This window comes from Cervus canadensis, chromosome 26 (assembly GCF_019320065.1).
Source record: "Cervus canadensis isolate Bull #8, Minnesota chromosome 26, ASM1932006v1, whole genome shotgun sequence".
Lineage (NCBI taxonomy): Eukaryota > Metazoa > Chordata > Mammalia > Artiodactyla > Cervidae > Cervus > Cervus canadensis.
Window position 1 is genome coordinate 4,485,152 of NC_057411.1, and position 18,720 is coordinate 4,503,871.

Here is an 18,720-nt window from a genome sequence, read left to right on the forward strand (position 1 = left end):
GCTAGCAGAGTAGAGGGGAAATGTTAGAGAAGTAGGAAAGGGATTTTTTTTTTTTTTTTGGCGTGTGTGACTGTTTCACAAAAGAGGTCATATTTTAGCAGGATGAATTGGAATTTCCCAGGGAGAAAAGAATTTGAGAAAAAAGAAATTGCATGAACAAGAGCCTGGAGATAGAAAAGCAAACTGGCCAGTATCCAGCGTGGCTTCGGCAAAGGATAGAGTTGAGCTTTTAGCATATGGGTAGGATCTAGAACATGTGAAGAGATAGTAACGTAGACATTTTATAATGGGTACAATGGAGGTTAAAATGGAATGTAGAAAGATGGAGAAGAAAGCAGTTGGGGAAACTTGCTCTTCATGGTTTTATATTCTCTCCAGGGTAGATGGTGAAGTCATCTGCAGAGAGGGAGTAGACTGACAGAGTTGGGGGTTGAAGGAGAAAAAAAGGATTTGCAACACCGATGGAGCAGAAGGAGGGATCATCAAAGGAAGTGTTAAGGAATTGCTGAGCGGCATTGAAAGTTTAGCATTGATTGAATTTAAAATTAAAAGTTGTAATGAGTACAGTGGGCATGGATATGAGACCTTCTTAAGTGCTAGATGGTAGCCCAGGAGAAGGAGAGAAAAAAGACAGTTTATGGAGATTGATGAGCAGGGTGAACTGGCCTACAAATGGAGCAAAATCATTGAAAGGAATGATGTGGGTGTATGGAAATAAACACTGCCTCCAGGCTAGACTGGGAAGGAAATTAAGCTTGGAGAGGCCAGATGGTCTAAGAGAACAGGATGAAAGGGGAGATCAGAAGACTGGAGGCTGAGATGAGGGGGAATAGGGATGGAAGTGGGAAGATGTGGTTTTTCTGAGAAAAGCAATTTTTTTGAATTGGAGCAGAGATAGAAATGTTACAGATTGAGTAAAATAGAGGAGCTTTCAAAAGAGTCATTGTATTATAAAAATACATTTAAAGTCACTTATTTAAAACTCATAATTCCTTCATTTTCCCACAGAAACAGTGTTAGAAGTAGAAGTTAATTTCCTAAGCCAGCTCACATGTACTAAATACTATACACCTGCATTGGAAATAGTGATACACACACACACACACACACACAAATATGTATTCAGTACATTTAACAAATAAAATTGAAAATATTTAAGTTGCTATTTGAAAAAAGACACTGAATTAGATGGATGAGAAAAGGAAGACGAGTGGAAAACTGTTTTATAACAACAGCTTTTTAAAGATATAATTAATATACCATAAAATTCACCCTTTTTGAGTATATAATTCAGTGGTTTTCAGTATATTCACAGTGTTATACATCCATCAATACTGTCTAATTGAAGGACATATTCATTATCCCCGAAAGAAGCCCTTACACATTAGCAGTCACTCCTTATGCCTGCTTGCCCCCCACCCCTGGCAACCAGAAATCAGTCTGTCTGTGTGGATTTGTCTACTCTGGACATTTCATATAAAAGGAATCATGAAATACGTGGCCCTTTGCAACTGATTTCTTTCACTTAACATAATGTCTTTAGGATTCATCTGTGTGTCAGTAGTATGTATTAGTACTTTGCTCCTTTTTATGGCCAAATAATATGCCACTGTATGGATATATTTCATTTTGTTGTTCCCCAGGACATTTGAGATGTTTCCACTTTGGGCTATTGTGAATAAGGCTGCAGTGGATGTTTATGGGCGTGTTTTTGTGTGGACAGACATTTTCAGTTCTCTTGAGTATATACCTAGGAGTGGAATTGCTGGGTCATGTGGTAAATTCACATTTAACTGTTTGAGGAACCACCAAATTATTTTCCAGAGCAGCCGCAGTATTTTACAGTCATCAGGAGTATATGAGAGCTCCCTTACCAACACTTGTCTTTCTAATTTTAGCCATCCTAGCAGGTGTAAATTGGTAGGTATCACATTGTTTTCATTTATGATTCCCTAATGGCTAATGATGTTGAGCATCTTTCCATGTCATTTTTAACCATTCATATGTCTTCTTGGAGAGATGTCTCCCAAACTCTTTGCTCAGTTTTTAATTGGGTTATTTGTTTTTTTGTTGTTGAGTTGTAAAAGTTATTTATATAAGAAATTTATATTTAAATATTGGGAATGGGCCTTTTAATTTTTCTTAAATCTTTTTAAGAAATATTTAATATTTGGTGAGCACTTCCAAAGATCTTAGAGTTTGATAATACTGGTTCTCTAATTTCTTTTCCAAACACACAGTGTCTTATCTTTATGATGTTAGTGTACAAATGTATGAAATTACTCCCCCATGCTTATTAACCATAAATAAGGTCTTTTCCTAATCCTAAATGGAACAATATAAGAAGAATGATTTTGACGAGTGTAATATCTATACTCTGAATTTTTCAGCTGAGTAAGCATGACAGCAATCAAGCATGCATTACAAAGAGACATTTTTACTCCGAATGACGAACGCCTGCTGAGTATTGTCAATGTCTGCAAGGCAGGAAAAAAGAAAAAGAACTGTTTTTTATGTGCCACGGGTGAGTATTTAATAAGGAAAGATTTCTTTTATTCCTTGGAGACATTTCCTGGTTGTTTATAAAATATTCTCATTGTCTCTATGATTGGAAAAACTGTTGGGCCAGCAAATTCATTTTTTTCAGTTGTCTTTAATTAAATCTTAAAAAGATACAAAAGCACTTCCATAACTTATAAAGGTATGAACACTTGTGTAGCCACCACCCAGAATAAAAGGAATATTACCGTTACCTTTGAAGTCGCTTGTGTACCCTGCCCTGCTCCCATTCCCTTTCCTCCCTCATTAAGAGGTAACAAGTATCCTGAGTTTTGATTTACTGTTTCCTTGCTTTTCTTTATCATTTTGCCACATATGTTTGTAATCTCAAATAATATATTATCAGATTTGCTTTAAACTGAGCATAAGTTGAATTGTAACACATGTATTCATTTGTGACTTCCACTCATCAGTAGGTTCATGTTAGTGAGTGTTACCTCTGTTTTTCTCCCATGGCTGTAAGTCTTTTATTTCCATTGCTATGTAGTGTTCTATTCTGAGAGTACAGCTGTTTACTTACCCATCCCACTAGTGATGACCAGGAGATTTGTCTCCAGGTTTTGCTATTCAGGCAACAAAACATGTTTGTCCTTGTCTGCCAGTATGTAGGCAAGAATTTTCTGGGGTAGATAGCTAAGTATGAGATTGCTGGGTCACGGGCATGTGAATGTTCAACACTATAATAACAGATTATTTTCAAAAGTAGTTGTACTGATTGTACTCCCACAGGCAGTGTGTATTTTGGGTTCTCCACATCTTACTCTAAACTTGGTTTTGACACTGGGTTTTGACAGACTGTCAATTGTTTCCAATCTGGCGAGTGTGAAATAGAATCTCATTGTGGTTTTAAACTGTATTTCCCTAAATAAAAATGAGATTACGTCTCTGTTCATGAATTTGTCAGTCATTTATTGCCTAAATTTGCCTGTTTAAGCCTTCTGTTCATTTTTCTACTGTATTGGTTGTCCTTTTCGGTTGGTTGATTCTTTGAGGTCTTTATATAATGTGGGTGCTAATTTGTTGGTTATATGCATCCTGGTTTGTGGCTTGTGGTTTCTCGTTTTAAGATGCCTTTTGATGACATAATTTTAATGAAATCAGATTAGTCAATCTGATCGTTTATCTGACCACTTACGGCCTTTTTGTCTCTTGTTTAAGATGTCCTTCCCTCCCCTGTCATGTGTCATGTCGTGTGTGAGTCGCTCAGTCGTGTCTGACTCTTTGTGACCCCGTGCATTGTAGCTCACTAGGCTGCTCTGTCCATGGGATTCTCCAGGCAAGAATACTGGAGTGGGTTGCCACTCTCTTCTCCAGGGGATCTTCCCTACCGAGGGATGAAACCCAGGTCACCTGCATTGCAGGCGGATTCTTTACCGTCTAAGCCACCAGGGAAGCTCTTAAAAGTATTCTCCTGTATTACCGTCTACAAGTTTTATAATTTTACCTTTCATATTTCAGTCTTTGATTTACCTGTGTCCATGTTTGTAGTGATGTGTTTGTTTTTTTCTGGGCCCTTTCTTATATCTGGTTTTTAATGTTGTCTTGTGGGTATTTCATTGTTCTATCTAAATTTTATAATCAACCTGTCATGTTCCAAATTTTGTTAGGATTTTTATTGGAATTGTTTTGAATCTGTAGTTCACTTTGGAGAGAATGTGCATTTTTATATAAAATCTTCTTGTTCATGCATATGGTGTGGTTCTCTTGGTCTTTAATGCCTTTCAACAAGGATTATAGTTTAAAAGACTTTAAGTAAGTTTTATAATTTTAAAGGCTTTTGCACATGTGTTGTATTTACTCCTAGGTATTTATTTATTCCTAGATTTTTTTATACCATCATAAATGATAATTCTTGTTAGCATTAATACATTTTAAGACTTTATTTTTTTTTTAGAGCAGTTTTAGGTTTACAAGAATATTGAGAGGAAGGTACAGAGAATTCCCACTTATACCTTTACCCTTACATGCATAGCTTTTCTCCACCACTCACCACAGTGTCACATTTGTCACCAAAAATAAACCTACATTAACAAATTATAATCACCCGAAGTCCATAGTTTACCTTAGGGTTCAGTCTTGGTGTTGGTTTGGACAAATGGATAATGACATATATCTGTCATTATAATGTCATAGAGTATTGTCACTGCCCTAAAAATTCTCTCTGCTCTGCATGTTCATCTCTTCCCCAATTCCTGGTGACCACTGATCTTTTTACTGTCCCCATAGTTTTGCCTTTTCCAGAAGACCAAATAGTAATTGGAATCAAATAGTACGTAGCATTCTCAGACTGGTTTCTTTCATCTAGTCATATGCATTTAAGTTACCGCCACTGGTTTTCATGGCTTACAGCTTACTCGTTTTTAGCACCACATGACATTCCATTGTCCAGATGTACCACAGTTTACTTACCATTCACCTACTGAGGGACATCTTGGTTGCTTCCAGGTTGTCAGTTTTGAGCAAAGCAGCTATAAACATCCGTGTGCAGGTTTTTGTGTGGACATGTTTTCAGATTCTTTTGGTAAATACTATGGGACATGATTGCTAGACTGTATGGTATGAGTTCATTTAGTTTTGTTAGGAAATTGCCAAACTGTCTTCCAAAGCGACTATACCATTTTCAGTTCCCACCATCAGTAGGTGACAGTACATGTTGTTGTACATCCTCACAAGTGTTTGGTCTTGTCAGTGCTCTGGATTTTGGCCATTCTAAGCAGGAAATGACCTCCCACTCCAGTATTCTTGCCTGGGAAATCCCATGGACAGAGGAGCCTGGCGGGCCACAGGCTGTGGGGTCACATAGAGTCAGACACGACTAGTGACTAAGCAACAGTGGGTGTGTAGTGGTATCTCCCTATTGTTTTAATTTGCATTTTCCCCATGAGAAATGATGTGGAGCATCTTTTCATATGTTTATGTACCATCTGTATATTTTCTTTGGCTGGATGTCTGTCAAGGTCTTTGGCCCTTTTTTTAATCAGAATATTTTTTCTTATTGTTGAGTTTTAAGAGTTTTACTTCTTAAGGAATCTCCCTCTGACCCTGTAGTCTGATTTAGATTCTTTTAGTAATGTGTGTATTCCTCAGTCATAGCATTTGTTATGAAATACTATTCCTACTTTAGTATCATGTGGTGGCAGTCAAGAATCTGCCTGCCAATGCAGGAGACACAGATTCAGTCCCTGCATCAGGAAGATCCCCTGGAGAAAGAAAGAAATGGCAACATACTAAAGTATTCTTGCCCAGGACATCCCATGGTCAGAGGAGCCTGGCAGGCTACACAGTCCATGAGGGTCGCAGAGAGTCAGAGACCGCTTAGCGACTAAACAACACCAGGCATTTGACAGCTGTTTGCAATGAATGAATGAATGAAGAATGAGGAAATGAATAAAGTCTCTAATGAAAGTGTATGTTTTATTCAACAGTGACAACTGAACGCCCTGTACAGGTGAAGGTGGTCAAAGTCAAGAAATCTGATAAAGGAGATTTCTACAAAAGGCAGATTGCTTGGGCCCTTCGAGACCTGGCTGTGGTAGATGCCAAGGATGCTATTAAAGTATGTTTTTCTTTTTTTCTTTGACATGTCTTTCATTTTAGAACATAGTATATTGACTTCTAAGATGATCTAAACTTATTTTGTGACCCAGTGGTTCACCACCTAACCTTGAATTAGACTACAGTGTATGGTCCAGCCTTCCATTCTCCCACTTCTCAGTCTCAGGCTACTGAAAATAAGTAAATATGTAAGCTTGTTTCATTGTTTGTGGGTTTTTTTGAGCTGCAGTTATGTTTGTTCATAAGCTACATAATTAGAGCAAAATAACCTTGACTGTACATTTCTTTGTTTAGATTAGGAATACTTAGTATAGAATCCGTGAATTAGTATGGATTTTAAAGTGGTTTGTAGTGTGAGTTTTTAAAAAAATCATTGTTTTGGTAAAACCTTATTCAAAATCACATAAAAAAAGAAAAAAGAAAAAAAAATCACGTAAAGTATAATCAAAGTGAATCTTCCTCAGGTAGCCCTCACAAATTAATGCAGAATCATTGGCTGAGGCAGCTGAGCTGGCCCTGTGAAGCCGTGGTTTGAACATCGTGGCTCAAGTGAAGGCGCTGAGTTACACCCCTTATTCTGAGGACTTTAAAGAGTACAGTTGTTGTTAAGTCACTAAGTCGTGCCCAACTCTTCTGCGACCCCATGGACTGTAGCCCACCAGGCTCCTCTGTCCATGGGATTTTCCAGGCAACAGTACTGAAGTGGGCTGCCATTTCCTTCTCCAGAAAGAATAAAATGTAAGATATTAAAGAAATAAGATATCACACCTTTCGCTTAAGTCACTCTCAAATTCCAAGAAGGTTGAATAATATAATCATGATAAAGGAGCACCTTTATTCCTGACAGTTCAAGGCTCTTCACAGCTGTACCCCTTAAATTAAAAAAAAAAGAAGTCAAGTAGAGCTCTCAGGTTAAAGCATGTGCCTCCTCCTCCTCCTCAGCCTCTCTAAGCCTGCCCTCGTCTTCCTCTGCAGCCCACGGGCCCTCCCAGAGGTGCCTTGCAGCATATCCTCCGTACTGTGGATGGGGCAAGGCTTACAGTACTGGAACTGCAGGTGCCCTTTGAGTGAGCTCTTCAGGTCCTTACATTGATTCAAAAGGCACAGGGGAGTGAAAAGCTCTGCCTTTGTAGAGCAGTCTGATAAAATACAAGTCTGGTTTTAGGCTGACCCTGATTCAGACCTCTGAGGATCTAAAAGCTGGACAGAATGACAAGCAGTTGAGTCAGGTGCAAACAAATTTTTTAAAGAGACAAAAACAAGTTTAGGAGAGTCCTGCGTATCTGTGGAGTTGTGATTTCTTTCAAAGTGGAGAGAATGCCTCTTTAAGTATTTTAGGGAAACTGGGCCTTTGTTCATTCCTACAAAGCACCCAATTTTTTAAAAAATGTGGAATGTGGAAAACGGTGTCTGACAGGTGCTTTGAGTGTGGGTGCATGTGTATGTATTTGAAAAGAACATGAAAATGAGATTTTTTAAAACACTTTGCATTATATAATAATTTCTGTTAACATGGGAAGCATCAAGAGGAAAGATTTTCTGTTTAAGACAAAATACTTTAAGGGCTTTTTAGAAACTCACCTTGATTAAAAAGCTTTCTTCTCTTCAATAGTTTTACATTTCATAAGCCCATTGACTTGTGTAATTCACTAACATTGCTGAATGCTTATTTGAATACGTTCCTCAGCTGACACCTCATTGCTGACTTGCTTAATGGATTTTTTTTTTTCATTTTATGCAAGCACCTTCGTATGTGTATGCTATATATGGATATAAAACATAAAAATTTTATACACAGCCTAACAGCCATTTAGCATCACACATTGATTTGTGTGAGTGTTGGTGCTGGAGCACTCAGCTTCTTTTATGGCATTATGGGAAATATTCCCGGGGAAGAGGTCATTTCCCATCAAGTTTCGTGTTAGTTGCCAAGACTGTTAGATTTCTTTATAGATTACCTTTTTTTTAAAGTGTATTTTACTGAAGTACCGTTGATTTACAATGTTGTGTTAATTTCTGCTCTACAGCAAAGGGATTCAGTTAGACATATATATATATATTCTTTTCCATTATAGTTTATCACAGGATATTGAATACAGTTCCCTGTGCTATACAGTTGGACCTTGTTTATTCATTCTCTCTCTCTCTCTCTCTATATATATATATATAGTTTGCATCTGCTAATCCCAGACTCCCAACATGTCCCCCCCGCCCACTTTTCCTTCCCCTTGGCAACTCCAAGTTTGTTCTCTGTGTCTGTGAGTCTCTTTCTCTTTTGCAGATAAGTTCATTTGTGTCATGTTTTGTATTCCATATATAAATGATATATGGTATTTGTCCTTCTCTGACTTTCTTCACTTAGTATGACAGTCTCTAGTTGCATCCATTTGTTGTAAATTGCATTGTCTCATTCTTTTTTATGGCTGAGTAGTATTTCAGTGTATATATGTACCATGTCATCTTATCCATTCATTTGTTGGTGGATATTTAGGTTGTCTCTATGTCTTGACTATTGTGAATAGTGCTACAGAGAACATTGGGATGCGTGTATCTTTTCAGATTATAGTTTTGTCCAATACATGCCCAGGAATGGGATTGCTAGATCATATGGCAACTCTGTTTTTAGTCTTTTGAGGAACCTCCATACTGTTTTTCATAGTGACTGCAACAATTTATTACAATTACTTTTTCATTGTAAATGAAAGTTTTTAATCTCTTGTCATTTTAGTTCTGCTTATTGAGCTATAAATTAATTAATACAACCATCCTACTGTAATATGTCAAGTCTTAATCATTAAATTATCTCAGATCTTCATAATAAAAGTCTGGTATCACTTTTCTTCCATGTTTGTGGTCTTTATTTATATTTTACCCCCCTAAACAACACTTTAAACTAATGGAATGTATGATTAGCCTTCTACAGGACATTAAAAACATTTGAGACTATTTTTTAATTCCTTAGATGTGAAGAAAAGTATACATCTATGTGTTTTCATTTTTTATATAGTAATCAAGTAGTTCTGCATTCAAGGGAGAATATCAAGGCATGAAATTATTTATGTAATAATTTTTCTGCAGTTCTCTCACATCAATTGAACTTCTTTTTCATTAAAATAAGGCCACCAGTACTTTTTACTTTTGAAACACTCTTAATTATTCTGTGTTTTCAGAATTGATCAGGAGCAGTCCCTCGTTTCCGCCTCATGTGTTCTTGGAAACCACACTCAGATATAAATTGTATTTTTTCTCATATGTTATAAGGAATTAGTGTCAAATCACAGTTATGAATAATAGCACATTATTAAAGAAAAAGTGTAACTCTGAAACCCCAAAAGGCAATTTAAAAAGAAAAATCAAAACTCAACACCATTGTCATCTTATAAATTAGGGAGCTGAAACACCTGCCGTTAAGTAGACATCCTGTACTTTCACGTATAGACCTAAGGGATATAGAAGGGAAATTGCCAACTATGTTGTTTTTAATTCAGCTTCTTTTGGGAGGCAAATAAATTTTTGCTATAAGTTGAATTTTCTAAACCATTTTCTACAAGTTACTTAGTTGATTTTTAATGGTGATTTTTGTTTCCAACAACAGCTTCAGCTTTTTGTTTTATTGAATTATAGATATTGTGTATTTTTATTGCAGGAAAATCCTGAATTTGATTTACATTTTGAAAAAATATATAAATGGGTTGCCAGCAGCACTGCTGAAAAGAATGCATTTATTTCATGCATTTGGAAATTGAATCAGCGATATCTTCGGAAGAAAATTGATTTTGTCAATGTTAGCTCACAGCTTCTGGAAGGTAAAGTTAAATAAAAATGTATATGTAAAATAAAGTATATCTGTAAGTGAATATATAATTTGGCATTCTTCAAAGTAATTAAAACTCTGAAATATCTTTTTTAAAAAATAATTTTCCTTATGCAGAAGTGATGCTTATTTGTTATAGAAAATTGATTCAGTCACTTAATAAACTTAATCCTGAAATATAACTACTGTTAACATTTTGTTAGATGTTCTTCTAGTCTTTTTTTTCTATGCATATTTAAATACTTGTTTTTAAATAAATTTACGTTGTTACCTCCCATTCTTTTTCATATAATGTGTCGTGAACATTTTCCATGTTATTAAACATTTACTGAACAGTATTTTTAATGGCACCATAGTATTCCATTGTATTGGATATACAATGTATTGGATATTTTTTAACTAGTCTCTTTTTAAAAGTTTTACAATCTTTGCTTATTTTAAACAACTCTGAGATGAATATCTTTATAGCTGTATTTTTGTGTAGTATATAGGTGTAGTATTTAAGAATACAAGTCTGGAGTCAGACTGCCTGGATTCAAATCTTGGTTTTGTCCCTTACTATAGTTTTGTGACCTTGGTTTACTCTTTGTTTCAATTTCTCTTATCTCAGAAACAGAGATAATAGTATCAACTCCATAAGAGTATTGTAAGGGTTAAATTACTTAATATATGAACATGATGAGAACAGTGCCAAAGCTGTGTAAGTACTCAATTGTATATTAGTGATTATTATTCTGTTATATAGGGTAAAGTCCTTAGACATGAAATAAATTAAGGTATTTTAGATCATACATCTTCAGGAATATCACTAGGGATTATTTTGTATTATAAGACAAAAACTCTACTGTTATTGAAAATGTACAATGAGGTGTTTTTTTTTCTGTATCTTTAAAATTTCTTTTATAAGGGCACACATGTTGTGAGAAGATGGTTCTGTGTGCCTTGCAGATACAATTTGTTGTATTCCTCATCTCAAGGAAAATAATTGAAGTAGCAGCAGGTGGACAGAGTTGTAGCCCCTCTTTACTAAGGGGAAGAAAATAAGTAGATTTGTCCTAAGTTATATGTTAGAAAGATTTGTCCTAAGTTGTATATTAGTACTTAAAAATAGAGGCTTCTGTTCTGTCAAGTTGAAACATCTGAAATTGCCAATATTCAACCATTCTGACCTATAAAAATGTCAACTTCAAGTGTTTCAGACTGTTGTTTGGCTTAACTGCTGGCCTCTGTCCTTTCTCCATTTTGTTTTACTTAATTCCTTTGTTGCTCGGCCGCCTATCTTTCTCTCCTTAAATGTAGCATTCTTGACCATCACTTGTTAATTAGTGTGCCCCTTACAGCTTTCGGGCTTGAGGCTTGGAACCGGCGGGGGCCCTGCACTCCACTGTGCGTTGGGGCTGGCCTCGTGTCCAAGATCTCGGGGCTGCCATCTCGCCAGCGTTAGCCTCTGGTGACCTTTAAGGAATTTATGGTGATTTTCCATGCCTTGAATAATAGCTTAATGTGCTCTGAGTGAAAGTGAAAGTCATTTAGTCGTGTCCAGCTCTTTGCAACCACATGGACCATACAGTCCATGGAATTCTCCAGGCCAGAATACTGGAGTGGGTACCCGTTCCCTTCTCCAGGGGATCTTCCCAACGCAGGGATCCAACCCAGGTCTCCCACATTGCAGGCAGATTCTTTACTAGCTGAGCCACCAAGGAAGCCCAAGAATACTGAAGTGGGTAGTCTATCCCTTCTCCAGCAGATCTTGCTGACTCAGGAATCAAACCGGGGTCTCTGGCATTGCAGTCAGATTCTTTACCAGCTGAGCTGTTTAATTTTTTTTTCTTTTTCAGCATTTCAGGATTGAACATTCTGATCAGTGAATGATCCATAAGTTTTCTGTTCCATTTTCAAATATTATATATTTCAAGTTGTTACTTATTGCCTAAAATGTATTTTAAACCAGTATATATGGGAAAATACATACTCTACCTGTATTTATCTCATTGAGGAATAGCACCAAAATCAATAAAAAGAGTATTGCTGTTTTTTGAGAATAATGTGACTAGCTTTAAAAAAAGAAAAGACATTTAATTTTTCAGAGCCTTAAGCAAAGGTGTAGACATTTTTATAAACATTAACCTAATTGAGATCAATTTTAAGAATACTAAGATCCTTAAGTATCTCATTTTGAAAATCACTTTCTATATATCAGTAGCTACTGCTTTGATTTAATTGAGTTTATATAGTAGTTTTATTAATGACTATAAACTAGTTTAATGTTTTACTGGACTTTAAAATAATGGCCACTGGTTGTTTTTTTTTTTAAGTCTCTAAGCTTTGGGTTATGTTAGAAAACAAATGAGAAATTATCACCATTTCCTTTTAAGAGCTAAATAATCATTCAAGTAAGACTGTTCATTGCAGTAACAGCTTTAGTAGTTTTCATTGGTGACAACTGAATGTTCATGCTAGTAACTGGGGCTTCTTGGTAGAATATTTTTAAAACAGGGCTTTGTTAACAGGTTAAGTTAGAAGATTTTGTTTGGCCTTTTCTTTTTCATTCTTACAGCCAGATTTTTTTTTTATTTAATCTTTGACTTGAATTCTTAAGAGCCAGCTTGAACTGATATCCTGTGTGTTTTTTTAAATTGCTTCCATTTTGTCCTTTCTAACAATGTTTTATGACTAATCCATTGTGAGGGAGTGTCTGGGTAAAGGTTTTGGGTCTTGAGTGAAAATAACTAGACTAAATGCATGAGTCACAACTGACCTAAAAATAATGCCCAGGAAGTAATCTGTTTTCCAGTTTTCTCCTCCAAGGTCTCGGCAGTACTGTATGTTACTAAGAGAAAATAGAAAGATAAATGTATTTTTAGTCACTGTCAGAAAATTAATAAGAAAAATGAACTCTGGAAATTTAGCTTCTTATGAATATTTCCAACTGGTAGTTGTATTTGACATTGTCTTTTAAGCTTTAATTTAGCATGAAGTACAAATGAGATGTGGGTAGTATTTTTAATATTTAAACCTGTGTACATTTCTACCCAGCTAATATTCTTTGCTTACTTTCCTCTGCTTTTTTCATACCTTTTTACTCTCCAGAACTGCCTAAAGTTACAGAAGGTGCGTAACACCTTTTCTTCTTATTCTATTCCATATATTTTTATTACTTGCCATTGTTCTTTACTGTTGGTTGGATATTTTATGAAATTGTGTGCAGGGAAAAGTGTATTACAACAAAATCCATATGCTAATAAAAATAATTAATGATAGTATTCATTATTGACTTCCAAAGAACTGTTTTATGGAAGAGAAAATACTCATGAAACAATTATGATCATTTAAAATATTTGTTTATTTTAAATGTTTACTTGTGTAAGGAGCTGTGAAGAATGATCTGGGCGTCCCCTGCCCCCTAGTGGCTAAAATGCTGCACACAAAACACTTTTAACATTTCCAGAGTGACTGTTGGAAAGGACTGGGAGCTGGGAGATGCTGCTCTAAGGGACTTGTGTTTGTGTACTGCAGTCTGTAATTGCCTGTGCCGAAAGTTTTAGCCCCTCCTTTTTTTCTGGCATGTTATCTAAACCTGCCTAATTAGCATTCTTAAGAGTAAATCATTTGTTACTTTGAATTAGGTGTGTTTTGTTCAAGGACAAGTTAACATATGTCAAGTCATGCTGAATGTAGATTCTCATTTTCATACAAAATAATGAATATCTAAAACACTTGGAATTTGTGTTTTAAATCGTGTCCTGTGAATTGTTGAAAATCAGTAACTTAGGTTCATTTAAGGGTAAAATTATTTTTTTCATTTTATCTCTCCATCTCAAGATTTATATAAAATCCCATATGCTGAGTCTGTTCTTTCCAGAAAGTGAACTGAAACATTTATCTAGAAAGCATCTCATTCCTGACCTCCTGGTCTTTTGTTTTGAAGCAGGAAGACAGCTGAAATTTTTGTAGTTTTACACAGCCATGATGTTGTTCTTACTATACAGATATTGAGAAAGTTTCTATTAGCTGATCCTTAGAAATTTTATAAACACATGTGAAAAATTTTTACAGAGAGAAATGGAAAGTTCAGTTAATATTTTCATTGCCCAAAATAAATTATGAATTGTAGATGCGTTTTAAAAATTTCAATTGAAAGTTATTTGGAGGAAAACACAAAACATAACAAAGACAAAATGAACAAAAATAACAGAAGAAGGTGTTACCTGGGAAAAAAAGGAAAGCAAATTGTTTCTCATGTGTCCTGAATTCATAAGCATTATTGTATTAGAGCAACAGTTATCTCAGGTAGGAAAAAAAAAAAGGTTAGGCTTGTACACGTGTTTCATTTCCAGTTTTATATTTGTTTTATAGTTTAATTATGTTTTGGGAAAGTGTGACTAAGGCCTGTTTTAACACAAGTCAATAAATTAGACTGCATGCTTTTGTTATAATAGACATTATGTTAACGTATGCGGTTCTTCATAAAAATAAGTTTTTTTTCATATATTTTGAATCATTTTTTTCCTATTTTTCAGCCACTAAATGTGACCTGTGCTTATAACTGACCTTACCTATAAGTACAATGCTGTTGTACTTCCTAGTTTTTTACTACCTTATTTTAAATTTTTACCCTCTTTTAAGAATCTGTTCCAAGTGGAGAAAATCAGAGTGTGACAGGAGGTGACGAAGAGGCAGTGGATGAATACCAAGAGTTAAATGCAAGAGAAGAGCAGGATATTGAGATAATGATGGAAGGCTGTGAATATGCAATTTCCAATGCGGAGGCCTTTGCAGAAAGGTTGTCCAGAGAGCTGCAGGTGTTAGATGGGGTAAGCCTTTCTTGTAACGTGTGACTAGTGATGTGTGGTAAACTGAGGACACTGGTGATGCTCACCTAGGCAGTGTGATTGTTGCTGTCTTTCCCCAGAAGTGCATTACCAGCTGCCCTCCCTCTGTCTTTCACTGTCCTTGGTCCAAAGACAGAACCATTCCTGTTAGGCCAGTGAAGGCAGTTGGCTGAGGTTCTGGATTTGGGGAGGTTCTTGATATGAAGTGATGGAAGTAGAAAGTAGCCAACCAGAAACCACCCTGGGTTGATTCCCCCAGCCTCTGAAACACTTAAGAATAGTTCAGGGCAAGAGAATAACATTTTTGTGGTTTGGGGGGAAAAAAATAGGTACAAGTTAGAAGGAGAGAGAGTGAGCTGAAAGAAGTGAATCCTTTACCCAAAGAGAGCAAAATAGTGTAGTGAAAACAGGAGAGCCAGGGCAAAAGGATGTTTGACTCCTCCTGTGAACTGCTTTGGAATAGATCCTGTTTATTTGTATGCACATATCTGAGCTTGTATCTAAATGTACATCTTTAGGAAGTAAAAAGCTACAAGTAGTACCTCTCTTATGAGAAAAATCTAAAATGAGTGTTTTGTGGGGGGGGGGGGTGTCCTTTTATTAGGCAAAGTATGCATTTACGAAAAACTCTCAGAGAATAAGGAATGTTTTAAAGACTTAAAAGAGTGTTGGCATTTTATACATGAAAGGTACAGAAGTTATAAGGTTGAACTGAGGTCCAGAGATTACACCAATAGTCCAAGCTTACAAATTTGTAAAACTCTCTGAAAGTAAAGCCTAGAAGAGACTTCAAGATGTTGAAGTGAAAATTGTCCTGGATCAGTTCAAGTCACAGCTCTGCTGCTTAAGATTCAGTGGGTCAGAGCTCTGCTGCTTTATAGTTGGGCTGCACCTACAAGGGAGTTATTATGAATAGTATATAAAATAACATGTGAAATTTTAGCATCACCCATACAATGATATTATTTTAATTCTTTATCCAAATTTTTTCCTCATATCATGTTATCTGCCTTCTTAATGTGGCTTTGTGGTTTGTATTTTCTAGTGAATGTTGCATCTGTTCCAAGTCATCATATTACTTTGCAGTTTAATTTTGGATTTGAAAGCTTCCATATTTCAGGGAATTCAGAATCAATAGAGTCTTTAGAAAATATTAATAAGGGGTGGGTGGTTTGTTGCTACTTTGTCTGGGAAAAAAAAGTAGTTGCAAATGAAAGAGAAAAGAAAGAATATTGTAGAAGGAGCTATCTTATGGCAATAGGCTCTTCCACATCCTATTAGTACAAATCATGCTACAGTTATAAATTAGTTCCATGTATCTGTTAAAGACTGGCATGCTACTGCTACCCTCTTAACTAACGTATTAGCATAGGTGATTATTATGCTTTTGTTTAGGGTTTTACATAAATGTTGCAGATTATAGAAAATGTCTATAGTTGATAGAGCTGGAAGCAGTGTCAGAGATGGTATAACCTAACGCCACTAAGCTTACAGAAATGAGAGTCCACCATTGCTGATGATGCATCATGGCGCATGCCCTAAATATGCGGTATTGAGATCTGGTCCCTAACCTCCACGTAAGGGGACGTGTGCTTCCCTGAAATACTGTGTGAAAAAGTGGAGTGTAAACACAAAGCAGCCAATTAAAGTAGACGTGTAGATGTGTATGTCAGCCTTGGTTACCGCTGCTGCTGAGTCACTCTGCTGTCAAAGATTTATGGATATTTCATTTGAGAATATAAACTATTACTTCTCTTTTTAACTGTGTAGGCCAACATCCAGTCTATCATGGCCTCTGAAAAGCAAGTCAACATCCTAATGAAGTTACTGGATGAGGCTCTCAAGGAGGTGGATCAGATTGAATTGAAACTGAGCAGTTATGAGGAAATGCTCCAAAGTGTAAAAGAACAGATGGATCAGATCTCCGAAAGCAACCACCTCATTCATCTCAGTAACACTAATAACGTAAAACTCCTGTCTGAGATAGAGTTCCTTGTGGTAAGCATGGTTATAAACTACTAACAACAATTAAAAAAACAAAAAAACAAAAAACTAATGATCTCTAAAGCCCATTTGCAAATATTTTCTAATTTCCTTAGGAGAGCAAGATTTAAAAATACTGAAGTTTCAAACACACAGTAATAGGATTGCCTAGCATCTTACCTATAAACTTCCTAAGAGTGCACAGACAAATGGTGTGTTTATTTACATTCCAGAACCACATGGACCTGGCCAAAGGTCATATAAAGGCACTTGAGGAAGGAGATCTTTCTTCTTCCAGGGGCATTGAGGCCTGCACCAATGCTGCAGATGCCCTGCTGCAGTGCATGAATGTAGCTCTGCGACCAGGTATGACCATAAAATCTGCCCAAGAACCTAGGATGAAGCTTCTGACTTAGTGTAAAGCTTTTGACAAGAAGTCCATGAGGCAGTTGGTTTAGGGTTAGATTATTAGCTATTGAAACAAGTTTCACTTACTATCAAACATAATTTATATTGGCACGAAGAACTTCTTCATTTCAGTACCTTCTGATTGACCATCAGTGACTCTACGTTAGCACCAGGATTTTTCTTCAGTGCTGTTCACAGAACCTAGCACAAAGTAGATGCCATAAGGCTTTGCTAGACCAGCGGTTCCTAAACTTGAGCTTGCATCGGGATCACTGCTCGGGGCCACCCCAGAAGCAGTAGGTCTGCTCTGAGGCCTTACAATCCATGTTTCTGACCGTTCCCAGGTGAGGCTGAGGCAAGACCACAGCGTGAGGATTGCTGAGTTATGCTGTTTTTTCCCCTTTACCTTTCTTTTATAAACACACGCATAAACCAGTAAAAGGTTGAGTTCTTCAGAACTGAAATACGGCTTCTGTTATAAATGTGCTCGTTAGACATCCGGGAGCTCTTTAACCCGTTGAATAAGCTGTCACGATTTCAGGCCATGACATGCTTCTGGCAGTTGAGCAGCAGCAGCAGCGGTTCAGTGATTTGCGAGAGAAGTTTGCCCGCAGACTGGCCAGTCACCTTAACAATGTTTTTGTTCAACAGGTAATTTTATGTTGTTATAGTACTGTCATGTTCCTGTAGCTTGAAATGAAATTGTCACAGAAAAAAAATTTTAATGTATTTAATTGGGAGCACAATATGTTCCTTTATATATTTATTTGATTTTAATATTTTTAGATATGTGTGTATTTGCTCATAGATGTTTTGGGGGCCTCAGTGGTCTCCTATGAAGACAGTTCCTTTTAGCCAAAATTCCCTAAGTTTTAAATAATTATGCTTGCAAACATATACCCCATTTAGACAATCTTGTTTATAAAAATAAGTCCAAACTTGTTACGTGTTTAATGTTTGGCCTGTTTTATTTTTCAATATTTTCAAGTGAGAATAGGGACTTGATTCCATGTTTTCAGTGTTTCATTGGCTCCATATACTTATAAATATGAGAAAAATGACTAACTCAATTGTAAATTCTAGTTGATTTAATCTTATAGAAAACTTTTATCTCTATTTTTATGTGGAAAGGGTGTTATAATTAAGGTTGTGGCAATGATATAAATGTTACTATTAAGTATACCTTAGAGGGGTTTGACTAGAAGGTGTTTTATTTAATAAATAATAAATTAGACTTAATATTTCTTGAATAATTAGGTGTCATAAATTAGATTTTGTGTATTTATCATCTCTTTAATAGGGATTTGGGGCCAAAAAAAAAGTTGAGTGAAATTTTGTTCATCAAGAAATGCTGACTGATATTCTAGGTTCTTATTTTGTTTTCACTTTGTAGTATTCTGAAACAATTGTATTTACTCTATTTTATTTCTGATTAGTTTACTCAGGCCCTCCTTCAACTCTATAACAGGTCCTACTTTCTTTCCGTGCCTGTGAGTACATCAACTTTGGCTCCAGCTTCTCCGATTCTTTTTTTTTTTCCCCTGTAAAGTTTACTAAGCTTAATAGCAG

General features: G+C 36.1%; 1 protein-coding gene across 5 annotated transcripts in view; it reads left to right on the forward strand.

The window, feature by feature from the left end:
* The window catches only part of EXOC1 (exocyst complex component 1), a 52,363-nt gene that overhangs the window by 2,693 nt on the left and 30,950 nt on the right, over positions 1–18,720 (forward strand). For 3 of the 5 annotated variants that reach the window (XM_043447791.1, XM_043447790.1, XM_043447793.1), the window contains exons 2-9: positions 2,391–2,524; positions 5,985–6,115; positions 9,761–9,920; positions 14,555–14,742; positions 16,531–16,758; positions 16,977–17,109; positions 17,693–17,802; positions 18,588–18,641. In XM_043447791.1, the coding sequence (XP_043303726.1) occupies positions 2,401–2,524; positions 5,985–6,115; positions 9,761–9,920; positions 14,555–14,742; positions 16,531–16,758; positions 16,977–17,109; positions 17,693–17,802; positions 18,588–18,641 (1,128 nt within the window). In that variant the 5' untranslated portion in view covers positions 2,391–2,400. The remainder of the gene's footprint in view (positions 1–2,390; positions 2,525–5,984; positions 6,116–9,760; positions 9,921–14,554; positions 14,743–16,530; positions 16,759–16,976; positions 17,110–17,692; positions 17,803–18,587; positions 18,642–18,720) is intronic. The other 2 variants (XM_043447794.1, XM_043447795.1) reach the window with 1 other exon arrangement.